Genomic DNA, 15,458 nt, shown 5'->3' with positions numbered 1-15,458 from the left:
CATTATTTATATTAATAAATAATACTAATTAATAGTATTAAGAAATTAATTAAGCTTTAAATAAAGGTACATAGAGATAAAGGAATATTTTGTGAGTTTGAATTTTAATATCACTGTGTTATTTTATTGTCATAATCTTTAGTTTGTGAGTATATCTAAGGGAAGTAACAATTTAATTGAGCATTTATTACTTACTGGGTTCATTTGCCATCCTGTGCTAGTGCTAATGGTTTTCACATTTTTCGAAGTGGAACTCAATTTTATTTTTTTGAGTTACCTTCTATAATTTTAAAAATGTGTGTATTTAAGGTGTATAATTTGACTATTTGGTACACATATACATTGTGAAATAATCACCATAGTCAAGTTAATTAACATATCTATTACCTCAGGTAGTGGCCATTTTCTCAATTTTATTTTTATCTTTTATTCCTACCTAATTATGTCTTTGAAGTACAATAGCTTTGAGCAACTTTGCATTAATTTTACCAATGAAAAACTACAACAGTTCTTCAATCAGCACATGTTTGTTCTTGAACAAGAGGAATATAGGAAAGAAGGCATTGACTGGATACCCATCGACTTTGGTCTGGATTTGCAAGCCTGCATAGATCTCATTGAGAAGGTGATGCATGTTTTTCTCCTTGCCCGTTTTCTCCTTGCCCGTCTTCAGCCCGTTTCGGTTGTCCCTGCTTGCCATGTTGATCCACGTCAGGACTTGGGCCCTGGCAGGGGATGGAAGATGGGGCAGGAGAGCTCTGCACTTTTTTTCTTAATGGTCTTATGTACAGCACTTGTGACATCTTAACTAAACGCTCATGTCACTTACCCTACTCCATCATCTCTAACCCAGATGAGACTGTGCTACACAATTGCTGCTTACTCATGGCCTCCACTCTTAATGCATGAGGAAACTTGTCAAGATTAAAAATGGTCATGCTCTTGAGTGGAAAAACAGAGCTGAAAATATAAGCGCTGTTGGGCCTGGCTGATTAGCATAAGGTGAAGGAGTAGACCCAGAGCAGCTTAATGAAATTTGGCAAATTAGCATGCAAACAAACAACTTCCATAAATCCTTGAGGCCACTACCTTGCAGGATGTAGTTTGTTCATTTAATTGGACAAGTACCAGTTTAAGTAATTTATGACAATACTTCATGGCTTATTAGTAAATTAGCTGCAGTATATGGTTTCTGAATCCAGTGGTGTTTCCGGACTCTGAAATATTTCCATGTGCTCTGGGAAAGATTAACTGGGTTTGCAGAAGGAAGTCATGATGGCTCTTTTCTGTGGCTTAGTCCATGGGAGCCAGTGTGGTGACGTGTTTATAGCCACCTGGCCCTCGTGTCTGGCTGTAGCTGTGGATTTTTGTAAAGCCTGAAGACAGGGCTGAGCAGGTCAAGGTCTTGTGCTTTTAACTTGCTGAATGTTTTCTTGAGCTGTGCTGTCACCTTTGATTCTCAACAACCCTGTCAGGTGGGGGCTAAGGTGACAGTGTTTGTGGGCCTCAGTTTTTATCAATCAGTGTCCCATCAATTTTATTTATTAGGCTTTATATTAAACTAAATCTTCTTTGAAAATAACCATTATTTCCAACAAGAGTGGACATCACATTGATTTTATTTCTTTTATAACCAGTGTACTTCCTTGGGGGAGAACAGGCTAATTAAAAAATAATGATAATGACCAACTTGTGAGTTGCTTAAAAAAATAATAATAACCCAACCATGCTCTGGTTAATGTTTACTGGCATTGTTGAAGCTGTAGTTTTCTGATTAGAAATGAAAGAAAAGGACTGAAGCTTCTCAGAGGGGCAGATTTAGCTTCTGGCGCTTGTTCTGTAGTAGTAACGTACTGTGATTATGGCAAAATACTGTTTTCAGGCAGGAAGATGGCACACAGACCTGATTCAGGTGCTGTTATGTCTGTGTTACTGATTTTTAGTTGATCTGAAACCTATTGATTGTATCATGCCTGTCAGTATCAGTTATTCCAAATAACACACTAGCAACGTGGATGTAATTTCCTACTAATATGATAAAATGAGAAAACAAAAACTGACCAGATGATAGAAGGAAAAGATAAGTCTTCAGATTTCTATGAGTGATTTCAAAGGTATTCATGTCAGGCAAATGAGGAATGCCAAAACCTTTCTTAAAATGATTTTATATTTTGAAAAGATTCATTTTGTTGACTCAAACTATGTGAAGAAAATTTGTAGTAAGCACTAATGATCAAACTTACTCCTTGAAATAGAATAAATCATAGAAAGTTTTTAAAATTCAAAGGAACTAAAATACATCAATAGGTACAAAATGTCTTAGAGAGTGCATCTGTGTGTGTATATAAAGAAAGGGGATGTTCATACATAAAAGTTGTAAATGTTTGTTTATAAAAAAAGTTTGTGTCAAACTAACACAGATGTATTTTTTAAATTAAGATTTTATTTTTAAAGCAGTTTTAGGTTCACAGGAAGATGTAGGACGAAGTGCAGAGATACGCCCGCTTCCCCATATGTGCGTAGCCTCCTGGCCATCAACATCCCCCACCAGGGTCGCACATTTGATACAGCTGATGAACCTACACTGACAGACATGTCCGTGTCACTCAAAGTCCATAATTTACCTGAGGGTTCACTCTTGGCGTTGTGCATTCTGTGGTTTTGGACACATGTATGATGATGACATGTATCCATCATTATGGCATCAGACATTGTCTTTTCACTGCCCCCCAAAACCTCTGAGGATCACTGATCTTTTTATTATCATCATGGTTTTGCCATTTCCAGAATGTTATATAGTTGGGATTCATTCAGTATGTAGCCTTTTCAAATTGGCTTCTCTCACTTAGTCATATGTATTTAAGGTTCCTCCATGTCTTTTCATGGTTTGGTAGCTCACTTATTTTTAGCACTGAATAATATTCCATTGTCTGGCTATACCGCAGTTTATTTATCCATTTGCCTACTGAAGGAAATCTTGGTTGCTTCCAAGCTTTGGCAAGCAAAGCTGCTATAAATTCCAAGCTGCTGTAAATATCCACGTGCAGGTTTTTTAGGTCGACATAAGTTTTCAGTTCTTTTGGGTAAATACCAAGGAAAGCAACACAACTGTACTCTAACCGCAGCTTTAATCATTAATTTGGCCTTCAAGCATACAGTGACCTCCTTGCATGTACATGCAGTAGGCAAATCTATTATAGGATTAGTTCACACTCATTCATTACTTAGAATATTCTAGTTTGTTTAGAACTTGAGCATCAGTCATTTACATATTAAAGTATTTACATGTGATTACATATTTATGCTTTTACATAGGAATCGGTAAAGAGATGAACTCTAATATTTTTAAGCGAAAAGTCAAAATTATACATTTACAAATTTGTTGTCCCTTCATTGTGGTCTCTGGGACAGGTGACATCCACCTTCCAATAATTTGGCCCTTATGGACAAGTCTCTCATGGGATGGGGATTAGGATAACATTTTAGAATTTTACACACTTTGAGAGAAAATTAGTTTGAAGACTAATCATCTCACCTGTTTCTGCATTCAAACTGTGTTAGCTAGCTTGACCACATTGTTTGCCTTATTTGCTTGACTTGGCCTCAACATCTTTTGATTATGTCTATAAAACGATACCCTGTCACACAACAGGAAACTTCCAAGTACCGGTAGACAATGGTGTCAAATATCCTAAAGAATTTTCTAAAATATTTTAAATCATGGCAGCACCTTGACAATAAGTGTTGTTGCCTCCCAAGTGGGGTTCTTTGGATGTGCTAACTTTGATGCTTTTATTATAAAATGAATTACATTAATTTCTAGTTATCTTTTATATACATGTATATATTTTCTGCTTTTTGGTTTGTACCTCTTACTTCCTGCCTTCCTGTCTACAGCAAAGCAGCCCAGGCCCCAGACTTCAAACCTGGATCTCAGAGTGTTCACCTGTCAAGTAATTATTTAAAAATTTGCCGAGAACTTACATTTTATTCACCTTGGAACTTACTATGCTAAGAGTTGTGAGATACATAAAGCAGAGGCATCATCCTAGCTCAAGGAACTTAGAGTATAATTGGAAAGATGTCTTAAGACCAAAACTATTATTGTTTGTGTTTTTTTAATTAAAGAAACAAGTAAACTGATTCCATAACAACTTGTTTTCGATCACTTCCTTGTCACCCCACTGGTGACTAGAGGTTCCTGTCCTAGAGTGATGGGGCTGCCTAAACATAGGGCACCCTACCCTAGACGGATGAGATAGACAACAGCTTACTCACAGCCTGGCGGAGAACACTGCATGCTGTGCAGAGCCACATGGTGTTTGCATTTAAGAAGAGAATGAATGAGCAGGGGCTGTGGGAAGGGCTATTACTACAAAGCCTGCAGTAGTAATCAGGGGAGGTGACCCTTGGTTGCCACTGGAGGATGCGATTTACTTGTTTGAATAATTCCATGGGCTGGCAGAGAACTGAAGCCCATTACTCAGGGTAAGCAGGCACTGTGACAGGTCCCATGGTCAGAAGGGCTGTTGGCTAGGGGATATCACCCACGGAGGCACAACAGGAAGGGGAACTTGTGATTAGGTCACTTGAGGTCCTCTTGGTTTTCCCTGATGTCAAAGCACACATAATGTAAGGACTTAATTTTAGGCCAGATACTACACTACTGTGCAGAAGTCTTCAAATTAAATGTTATAGAAAAGTTAAGCATTTGTTATAAATAGCACTTGCCCTTAGGAAGTATGCAGTCAAGTAGGAAATTTGTAAGTCTAATAAATGTAAAAATATGTCAGTATAAATATGGTAAGGCACCAACAAAGACCCATAGAGCTCAGGAGAGTAGGGGTCACCTCTACTTGCAGGTATCTAGAAAGGTCTGGAGGGAAAGAGTGTAGAGTTTTATCTAGACTTAATAAATGTGTATGATTTCAGCAGGTGAAGAAAGGAAGTTAGCAGGTGAGGTGACTGGCAAGAGCAAAGGCTAGAGACAGGAAAGCAAAGGACACATTGCAAAATGTTACGTAATCTAGTTAGAGCTTAGAACAGACAGACAGAAGTAGCTAGAAGTAAAAAAAAAGGAAGGTCACCTTGTGAAGGGACTCTAGCAAATTTCTACCTTGTTTTCAGGCAATGGGGAGCCAAAGAGGGCTCTGCACTGAGCAATAGAATAATCAGAGTTGCTTGTGTTTAATTTGGTGGATTTATGTATGGTGGTTGCACTGGAAGGAAAGGCTAACATTAAGACATTTAGAAAGGTGAGTAACAGGCCCTGAATCAGGACGGCAGAGTGGAAATAGTAAGAAAGTAACAGATATAAATGAGAAGAAGGCAGAATTGGTCATATTTGAAGAGGGGGAGGTTAGAGCACCAGTGTTCTGAGTCAGGGCAACTGGCTCAGACCATTTACTCTGCTATACAGAACAACTCATGCTATGGGGCAGCATTTGGAAATTAATTTTCTGAAAAGTGTCATATAGTTTTTTAAAGATTTGTTTGTTTGTTTGTTTGTTTATGAAAGAAGGGAAGGGAGGGAGAAAGGCAGAGAAACATTGATGAAACATTAATGTTGAGAAACATTAATCAGTTGCCTCTCTCATGCCCCCAACCAGGAACCTGGCCCACAACCCAGTCATGTGCCCTGACCTGGAATCCGACCAGTGATCTATTGGTTTGTGGGAAGATGCCCAATCCACTGAGCCACACCAGTCAGGGCTGAAGGGCCTCATATTTGCTAGAAGCTTTATACCTTCCAAGCACTGGAGACATGGAGAATACTCTATAGAAAGAGTGTTTTCCTCTCCTCAGTGATTCAGGTGTTGCATTATGAGCTGTGATATCTACTTGTCTTATGTATAACTTCCATTCACCACAAAATTGGCATCATTGAAGTCCCAGGGAAATGGTGGTCCTCATGCATGGAAGGCGGCTCTACCTGAAATGAGGTGCCACTCATGGTAGTTTGCCAAAACCCTCTAATGGTTAGACACTGTCCCAGGAGATGTTTAAATTTTTAAATGACTAATTCCAGTTTTTACTAAGGGTTGAGTATAGGCATGATGAGAAAATACATGATACAAGATGGAGTCCACGTCTCCATGAGTTTGTACCAGCAAATTCACTTCAAGTTATCAGATTCTCCTTTGTCCTCCTCATCATCTTTCTCATTTCTCACTTTGCCAAGAACCCACAAGGTCAGTGCTGCCAGGAGCAACACAGGTGTCAGTTTCACTTAGACTATTTTGTCCTCACTTAGAACACTTCCCATGTTCATTTACTGCATCCTTCCCCACCTAGGTGCTTGAGATGAAGGAAGATGCCCCAGGACTACTCAATTCAAGAGTTATTGGTTGAATGTTGTCCAATACATTTTCTATTAAATGCAGGTTCTAAGTTTCTGAAAATAAACAAAAGAAATAGAAAACCATAGTCCACATATAAGAATGATACGTGTATAAAAACACAATCTTCAAATATCTAATGATCCACCATTGAAAAGAAAAATTAGACTGATTTATATTGGCTCCAGGGGAATGATTTAAAACAAAGAATTCTGAACTACAAACAAATTTTCTTTAATATATCACTCATCCAGAGCATTGACTCAAACTTGGTGTGTTCTGTTTCTATGGAAATATTCAAGCAAACCTTATCTGCTTTTCAGAAGAAAATTGTGAAAGGGATTCAAGGAGTTGTTAGGTGGGTTGGACTAGACCTGTAATGTCTTTCTCAAACCTGAAACTCTATGGTTCTTAGATACAAAGGGTTGGTAGAGAATTATGAAACTTGTGTTGTTGGGCCAAGGAGTCATGTTGTACCTTGGAATTCTCATGATGTTTACCTGTACTTTTGTTTCGACGACTTCATGGTCTACATATGATGTGTATGTATTGCCTCCTCTACTAAATGCTCTAGAGCCACAATCCAGTCTGATCTCTTCTTTTAAACTCAAAATGCCTGGTACAGTAATTTGTTCATGAAGGCCCTTCCAAAATAATCATGAAGTAGATAAATGAATACACAAATATACAAAATAATATGTAAATATCAGAGTCCTTGATCCCTCACCAAACCTGGTTTTCTCTGTGTATGTACCCTATATTGTTTAATGGCATCATCTGTTACCCATTTGTTCAAACCCAAAACCTGGTCATCCTTCTTTCTATTATACTCCATGTTCTATCCACCAGCAGGCTGCATCCTGGCGCTAATTTCAATCTATATCACATTTTCAATGACTTTTCACAGCCTCCAACACTATCACTAGTCTAGACCAGCAGTCAATAAACTACAGCCCTGGTGGGCCAGTTCCAGGCTGAATCCTGCTTTTGTAAACAGTTTTAATGGAACATTGCTACACTCACTTTATTTATATATTGTCAATTGCTCCTTCAGGGCTGAAAGGGCTGAGTTGCTGGCAGAGGTGCAACAAAGACTATATGGCCCACAAAGTGTAAAATATTTACTACAATATACGACCCTTTTGAGAGAAATTCTGCTGAATGGGATCATCGGGTTTTCTATCACATATCCTATTTTTGTTCTTATAGTCCTTTAAAAATGTAAAAACCAATAAAAATTTAAAAATTAAAATGTAAAAACCATTATTAACTCACTGGCTTTGCAATACAGGCCACATCCAAGATCTGGCCCATAGGCTCTGCTTCACCAACCCCCTTCTAAACATATGATCCTTTCCAAGCATAAATCAAATCATATCACTCCATATTAAAAATCACCGAATGCCTCCTATTACACTTCAAATGAAATCCAAATGTCTTACCATGGTCCATAAGACCTTTGGGATCCAAAACTTCTTACCTCTCTGACGTTATCTTGTAAGCACATACTGTGTCTGACTGGTTTTGCTCTATCCATACTCAACTCTGGCAGGACCACAAACTTGCCATGTGTGCCACTGCCTGAGAGCCCTGCATGCTCTGTTTCTCTCCCCAGAATGCTGTGTACAGACCATCTCAGGACTGTACTTTTCATTCAGGGCAGAGGGCTTTATCCCACTATTCCATTCTACTAAAATTGCTTCCACTCAGCCCCCCAGTCATTTCTCTGCCTCTTTACTTTGCATATCTTCAGAGCACTTATGTGAAATTAAGTCACTTATTTTTTTTTGTTTACTCGTCTTGTCTATTTGCTCCACGAGAATGTGAGCACCATGGGGAAAGGCACTTTGTGGCTTTCTATGTGAGCCTCTATGTGGCCAGCTCCTACCGGTGCCTGGTCCGGGTAGGTATTTAATAACTATCGGTTGAATGGATGATTGGCTAGTTGTATGTAGTGAATATTCCTTCTCCTTGTCAACTGATTACATTCCTGGGAAAAAAATTTACACTAACCTCCTACAGCAAATATTATTTCCTGGTGTTTTTTCATCTGCTATTTCTATGTATCTCCAACAGCCAATGGGTATCTTTTTTATCCTTGAAGAGGAATGTATGTTTCCTCAGGCTACAGATGTGACCTTCAAGACCAAACTTTTTGACAACCATTTTGGAAAGTCAGTTCATTTCCAGAGGTCCAGGCCTGATAAGAAGAAGAAATATGAAGCTCACTTTGAACTTGTCCATTACGCAGGAGTGGTAAGACACCTTTAGACCTTCAGCCTGACTGTTCCAAATGCACTCAGCCAAAATCCTTAGGTAATACATAAGAAGGGTTTAGATTAAATGAAGAGATGAACAAAATAAACCTCAGTTTCAGAAAAATGTTGGTTCAGCCTTTTAGCACTTGTGAAAAGAAATGCCTAAACTATAATAGTAGTCCATGTGCACAGAGGTCAAAAATCTCAAAATAGACTCTGTTGCCCCAACTCAAAGTAAGACAGCTTCAGAGTCATGGAGACTATCAAAGTAATGGTTTTTTTCTTATTTTCCCTTCCTTTCAACTTAACATTGTATGAGTGAGTGATTTCAATTGATCTTTTTATTGAAGTTTTTTTTATTCTCTCATAAAGAAATAGTCACTATGAAGTAATGGTCTTCAGCCTATGGCCAAAAAAGGTTTCTAATGACCCTCACTGCCTCTTCTCCTTTCCCCACTGTGGGTGCATGTGCATGTATGTGCTCCCTTTTTTTTGCTTTTATATATCTGGTCAGTAATTCTGGATGAAACAGAAAGAGGACCGATAAAGGCTAAAATAATACTTCAATCTACAAACAACCAGTCAGCTGTAAGGTTATGCTTACAATTCTTTAATATCTTTGAACATTAATTATAATAATATTTACAGCAAACTACCATTATAATTGCCAATGGTTTTTTGAATTCTCACTGTATGTCAGAGAAACTTGGATTATTTCATCTATTCTTGCCTATGAACAAGTGCTGATGTGAATTGTTTCTATTGGAAATACCATCCATTTCTTCCTCCCTCTCCCTTCCTCCTACTTTCCTCCCCTTCCTCTCTTCCCTTTCTCTCCTCCCTTTCTCCTCCTTTCTTCTGCAATGCAAGTGGTAAAGCATGAGAATCTCTTTGGGTAACACACTGGATTTCCAGGAGTATTATTTAGTGCTGTTACATCAAACTAAAGTTAAAGGATCCACACAATTTGTGATATTTTTTAAAAGAATACAAACTTACTATTTTAATTTATATATTCTCCTCTTTTGTTCCTTGAACTTCATATCTTCCCAAAGGTGCCTTATAACATCAGTGGCTGGCTTGACAAAAACAAAGACCTTCTTAATGAAACAGTGGTGGCTACATTTCAGAAGTCAGCTAACAGACTCTTGGCAAACCTTTTTGAAAATTACGTCAATACCGACAGTGGTGAGTCAAACAATATTCCCTCATTTTTCAGCCTCAGAATGGAACCCATGGCTGCCTCAGTACATACAATAATCTTTGCTTCTTTCCAGTAATATCTGTGTCTGGTCCCTGTGGTCTGAGTTATCCCCTCATATTGGCCTTTCTGTCCTCAGACGGGCAGTTCTTTGGGGAAATGGTGCTCAAAGCCAGATATATCTGGCCTGCTTCCCCCCCCCCCCCCCCCCCGCTGGTGCCAGCTGCAAAGAGAGCAGCAAATCATGTTTTGATAAATGATTTGGGAGAAATAACAAGTCCCTTTCATAAATATTCCAGAAGTATCTTGGAATTCTCCTTCCCAGTGCTTTTATAATAACTTGGGGTTATTCAAAGCTTCATGATGACAGGGATTATGTCTGTTTTTTTTTTCAATTGTAGCCTCAAGCATGTAGCAAATGCCTGTTTAGCACATACATAAATATTTATTGATCAACTAATAACTGATCGTGTTTAGCGGTTTGTAATTTACAAAGCACTTTCAGGTGTATTATCTTACTCAATCCTTGCTGGGACCCTTTCAGATACATGTAAAGGAAATCTCTCCCTGTCTTATAAGAACAAGTATAGAAGAGTTAAATAGCATCCCTGGTTTAAGAAATCTACTCAATGGAAGAGCCAAGGTAGGAAGCAGGACTTTTGCTTCCTAGTCTGGTGCCTCTTCCACTCTCACTCTCTCCCAGAAACAAACAAACAGAGAGATGGACAGTCTACGTGTGTTTAGGATGCAGTTCATACTTCTGCACCATGATACAAAGGACTTGAAAATACTGAATCTAGGTTGCTAACATCGGTCTCACAATCAAACTAATGCTAGACTAGCTACAGAGGGAAGCACTCATAATACACAGCAAAAGTCACAGATTGGCAGCCCCTGAGCAGAACCTGGCTTTCAAACATGGTTGTGATTAAAAAATAATCAAAAGATTTCACATATATATTTGGTTTCCCTTTTTCTTTAAAAAATTTGGGGTTATGGGAAAATCTGGTCAGCCTGGGTCAGATATGTTCATGTAGTGGGACAGAATACTAGCTCTTCTGTAAGTGGGGTGTGTACTCAGCCTCCCAACATTCTCATCCTTTTATTATCTTACACCCAGCTTCAGGTTAACTCCTGGCTCCTGTAGAATGACTTGGGACTCCTGATAATCATGGTCAAGGAAGGGAGAGAGAACTCCCTGGCTCTTCCAGGGTGTATCAGCACATGAGGACGTAATTCAGAAGCATGCCTGAAATCCTGTTGGCCACTCTCAAGAGAAGTTCAGAAATCGAAGCTATTGTGTTTGGACCCTGATCATCTTCAGGCGGTGCATTTGCCTGATTCTAATAGCTTCTCAAGTGGCTCTGAGGAGTCTGTTAGATAGTGGTCATGTCGCTTATGGCTCCCAGATGAGTAATTCTCTGGCCGTAAGAAATCAGAGAGTGGTTTGGGCAGAGAATTAGAGAGGAAATCATCTCTAACTCTTCAGGGTGTGGTCTATGTTCTTTGGAAGTGGGAGAGAATTGTCCAGAATCTTCTTTTTCATAATTCTTTAAACAACTCCTGAAAATACTTACCTCCAAGTTTCTTCCTGATCTAAACATCCAGTTACCTATATTAACCACTCTTTCTTCTGGGGTATCCAAGTATTTTAAATCAGTTATAATTAAAACAATAATGGAAGGTAGTATATTTCCTTTTCATGTGTGGAGAAACTGAAGTACAAATAAGTCCAGTGATTCCTTTTGAGGGCCTGGGTCATGTCAGTAGGACATTCATGATTACACTTTATGGCATCAGTCTCACACAGCACTACTCAGGCAGAAAGGATATTTTATCAGTTTTCTGTACTGATATCTAGCCCATTTTTTCCAGATTGCCTATGGATTATGTTGTTGTATATATTTGTGAGTTAGCTCTACACAGATGTTTGTAAAACAATTGGCTTAGCATAAATTATTTAGCTGCAAGAAAATGGAAATAGATTGTTTTTTATAAATTATAAAAGTAGTATATGAGTGTTGCCAAAAACATAGACAGTATAGAGAAACTAAAAGGAGGAACATAAAAATTACCTACAATCTCACATAAGGAGCTAACAACCGCTAACACTTGGTGTATACTCCTCCCAACATTTTTTATATATGTAGTCACCCATAATGCAACTGCAATTACAGACATATGCATACATTCAGGATCATAATATACAAACTGTTTTGTAACCAAAAGTTGTAACCAACTTTTTCTCTTAAAATAAATCCTACAAATCTTTCCATGTCAGTTATATGAGTCTGCACCATCATTTCAAAAAGTCAAAGCATTTCATTGTATGACTATTCTTTCATAATTTAACTAACCAACTTCCTACTGATGGACTTTTATTCATAATTTTATTTTTTGCTTATTTTTTGTAATGACTAAATATTGTTGCAATGAATGTCTTCACACAGTTGCTCAATTATTTCCTTAAGGAAAAGCACTAGAAATGGACATTTTTGTGTTGAAACATAAGTATTTTTAAAGCTTTGTAGATATTGCCATATTGTTTCTAGAACTTGGATGAATATATGCTTTCATCAGCAGGGTTTGGTAATGTGACAAAAAGAGCTTTTTATTTTTTTTTTCTTGTTTTAGCTCTACAGTTTGGGGAGAATAAACGCAAGAAGGGAGCTTCATTCCGAACAGTTGCATCTCTGTATAAAGTAATTTTTAATTGCATCTAGTTGTATATTAACTGCCTTACAATATGCATAGGTTATTACTTATTTGAAATGTTATGTCTTCAAATAAGAATAAAGTATCTGCCCTGGCTGGTGTAGCTCAGTGGATTGAGCATGGGCTGCGAACCAAAGTGCCACAGGTTCGATTCCCAGTTGGGGTACATGCCTGAGTTGCAGGCCATGACCCCCAGCAACCACACATTGATGTTTTTCTCTCTCTCTTTCTCCCTCCCTTACTTCTCTAAAAACAAATAAATAAAATCTTAAAAAAAAGAATAAAGTATCTGAAGTTGGAATAGTTGAAGTTTATCTTGGCATTACTGGGCTTTAGTGGACACTGTTGGCTTTAATGAAAATATTGGCTCATAACTCATAGTTGCCAGAATTGTCCTTGGCCAAATGGGGAAGCTAAGCTGCCTCCCTACCCTCAGCTCCAGACTGTAGCCCCTCCCTTGCCTCAAGGTGGGACAAACTGTGATGCAATTGGTGCATTTGTGCTCAGCGCTCCTTCAGGGATCAGACTAAGCAGAATCTACACCATTGCTTTCCTGGCCCTGCCGCCCCACCCCCAGGGAAACCCTACCCTGCTTCCCTCATTTTCCCTCTCAGATTCTGCTTCCAGAGAATCTGACCAAAGATTAATATTTTCCAGTCAGAAAACTTGAGAAACAGTTTCTTTCTTCAAGCCATTTATTGCCCAGCCATAAATTATTGCTATCAAATTCAAAACAGGTAGATGTAATTCATAATGGAACTGTATCAGATAAAGAACTACTTGGCATAGGAAAGAAATGTATGTTTGGTAAGCAGAAAAGAATCTTGAAATCATTAAGTTATTGTTGATATGCATGTTGGCTTTAAGATGAAGTTGATAGACTTGGACATACTTGTGAGGGGGTGAATGTTTTTAGTGGTTTGCAAAGTGATTTTGTGTTTGTTATGGTCTCTATTTTAGGAAAACCTAAATAAATTGATGATTAATCTGAAGTCAACAGCACCCCATTTTGTGAGATGCATAAATCCCAATGTAAACAAAATGCCAGGTAAGAGCTAGACTTCTTTGTAATCCACACTAGGGCACACAATTGATTCAAACCATATTGAATGTTTCTTTAAGAGATATTTACCAGTCCCCTTTACATAAGGGGATTTTCAGATAGAAAAATGAAAAAATGAAAGTAAGTTAAAAGTGAGATCTTTAGAACTTCCACAATGTTGCCTTTGAATTGGCAGAAGGATTTCACAAAGCAGGCTCAGTTGGGTAACATTAGAATGCTTGATGTCACAATTTAAAGTCCTTCTTGAATTTCATGGTAACATGTGGATGAGATTCTATGTCATTGTCTGAAAGAGCAAAGTATAATAAAAAGGGATTGAATGATCATTTGCGGGTTAAGATAGATATATAAGCATAAAGGACATTATTTGGTTTGAGTTATCTAAATTGACCATAAAGACAGTTCCTAAATTAATTTCTAATTATTAAGAACTTCCTCTAGTCTTTCTTCCTGATAGTATCTATCTCTTTAGTTATGTACTTCTGAGCAATGGGTACCTTTCTTTGGGAACTGCCCTGCCTAGTTTCAGAAGCTGTAACCCCACATGGCTAAGGCTGAGTCAGAGACCTTGGGACCATAAGCCACTAAGGAGACAAAGCTTATCTCTCTGGCAGGGGCACTGCCTCTGCCCTCTTTACTTCACCCTGCCTGGCTCCCAGTGCATGACCAGTTAGCCAATGATGGGTAAGATTCCTCAAGGGAGGGATGACCTAAGGCAGGCACAGTTATAGGGGGTCCTCAGGGAAGGACTTGGGGGGCTATAGCAAAAGGGGGTGATGGACACTCGCCCCTCGGCTTTGACATAGCCTGAGTCCTCACTCTGTCTGCAAGTAGTCTCCTAATCTCTTGGTTGCCTTACTTCCCATGCCTGACTTAAGCCTGAAACAGTGCTGGAGGTGGGTGAGGCCCTGAGCTGGACAGGGTAGGTTCCCCAGAGCAATCAGGCTTAAGAAAGAATGTATAAAATCCTGTGAGACCTGCTTTGCTAAGAATGCTCTCAATTTTCTGATAAGGTCGAGGAGGAATTGAGTTTGTTTTCCAAAGTTTTATAGCCCTTAAGCTAACTGACCCTGACTCAGAATAAGCCCTCATAGTTCTTTGGATGTTATCTATTGTTTGATCCTTACTGCCTGACAGTGATTGATGAGCTTTACCTGTATTTCTGTGCAAACTGAACTCAATAAAAGTCCATTGAGGAAAAGGGTCTTGGTCCTTTTCCTTTGAGAGATCGGCCACCTTTCCTCCCCAAGCAGATCATGTCTTAGCAGACTTATTCTCATCCACAGTGGCTGGTGGAGGGGGTGGGGCCCATGGGAGGAGCCCCTCCCATACCTTTCTAAACTTTTTCTCCTTTTATTGAGATATTATTGACATATAGTACTGTATAAGCTTAAGGTGTGCAGCATAATGATTTGACTTATCCATATGTGAAATGACTACCACAAGCTTAGTTAATATCCATCATCTCATATAGATATAGAAAAAGAAAACAAATTTCTTTGTGATGAGAACTCTTAGGACTTGCTCTCATTCACACACACACACACACACACACACACCCAAAGCAGTGTTTACTATTGTCATCATATTATACGTGTATCTCTAGTATTATTTATCTTGTAAGTGGAAGTTTGTGCTTTTTAACCACCTTCATCCATTTTTCATCTCCCCATCCCCCACTATAGTGACCACAAACCTGATCTCTCTTTTTCTAAGAGGTTGGGATTTTTTCTTCTTTTTTTAAGATTACACATATAAGTGAGATCTTATGGTATTTGTCTATCTATCTCTGTCTGACTTATTTCACTCAGCATAGTGCCCTCAAGTTTTATGCATGTTGTCAAATATGGCAGGATTCCCTCTTTTTATGGCTAAGTAATATT

At 38.5% G+C, this 15,458-nt stretch overlaps 1 protein-coding gene across 1 annotated transcript in view; it reads left to right on the top strand.

Annotated features, from left to right (window-relative positions):
- The window catches only part of MYH15 (myosin heavy chain 15), a 137,239-nt gene that overhangs the window by 43,377 nt on the left and 78,404 nt on the right, over positions 1–15,458 (top strand). Inside the window, exons 15-19 of the mRNA XM_028502346.2 lie at positions 455–625; positions 8,415–8,594; positions 9,652–9,784; positions 12,432–12,499; positions 13,473–13,560. Coding sequence (XP_028358147.2) covers positions 455–625; positions 8,415–8,594; positions 9,652–9,784; positions 12,432–12,499; positions 13,473–13,560 — 640 coding nt within the window. The remainder of the gene's footprint in view (positions 1–454; positions 626–8,414; positions 8,595–9,651; positions 9,785–12,431; positions 12,500–13,472; positions 13,561–15,458) is intronic.

The sequence above is a fragment of the Phyllostomus discolor genome, chromosome 2 (genome assembly GCF_004126475.2).
Source record: "Phyllostomus discolor isolate MPI-MPIP mPhyDis1 chromosome 2, mPhyDis1.pri.v3, whole genome shotgun sequence".
NCBI lineage: Eukaryota > Metazoa > Chordata > Mammalia > Chiroptera > Phyllostomidae > Phyllostomus > Phyllostomus discolor.
This window is presented reverse-complemented; position numbering and strand designations above follow the sequence as displayed.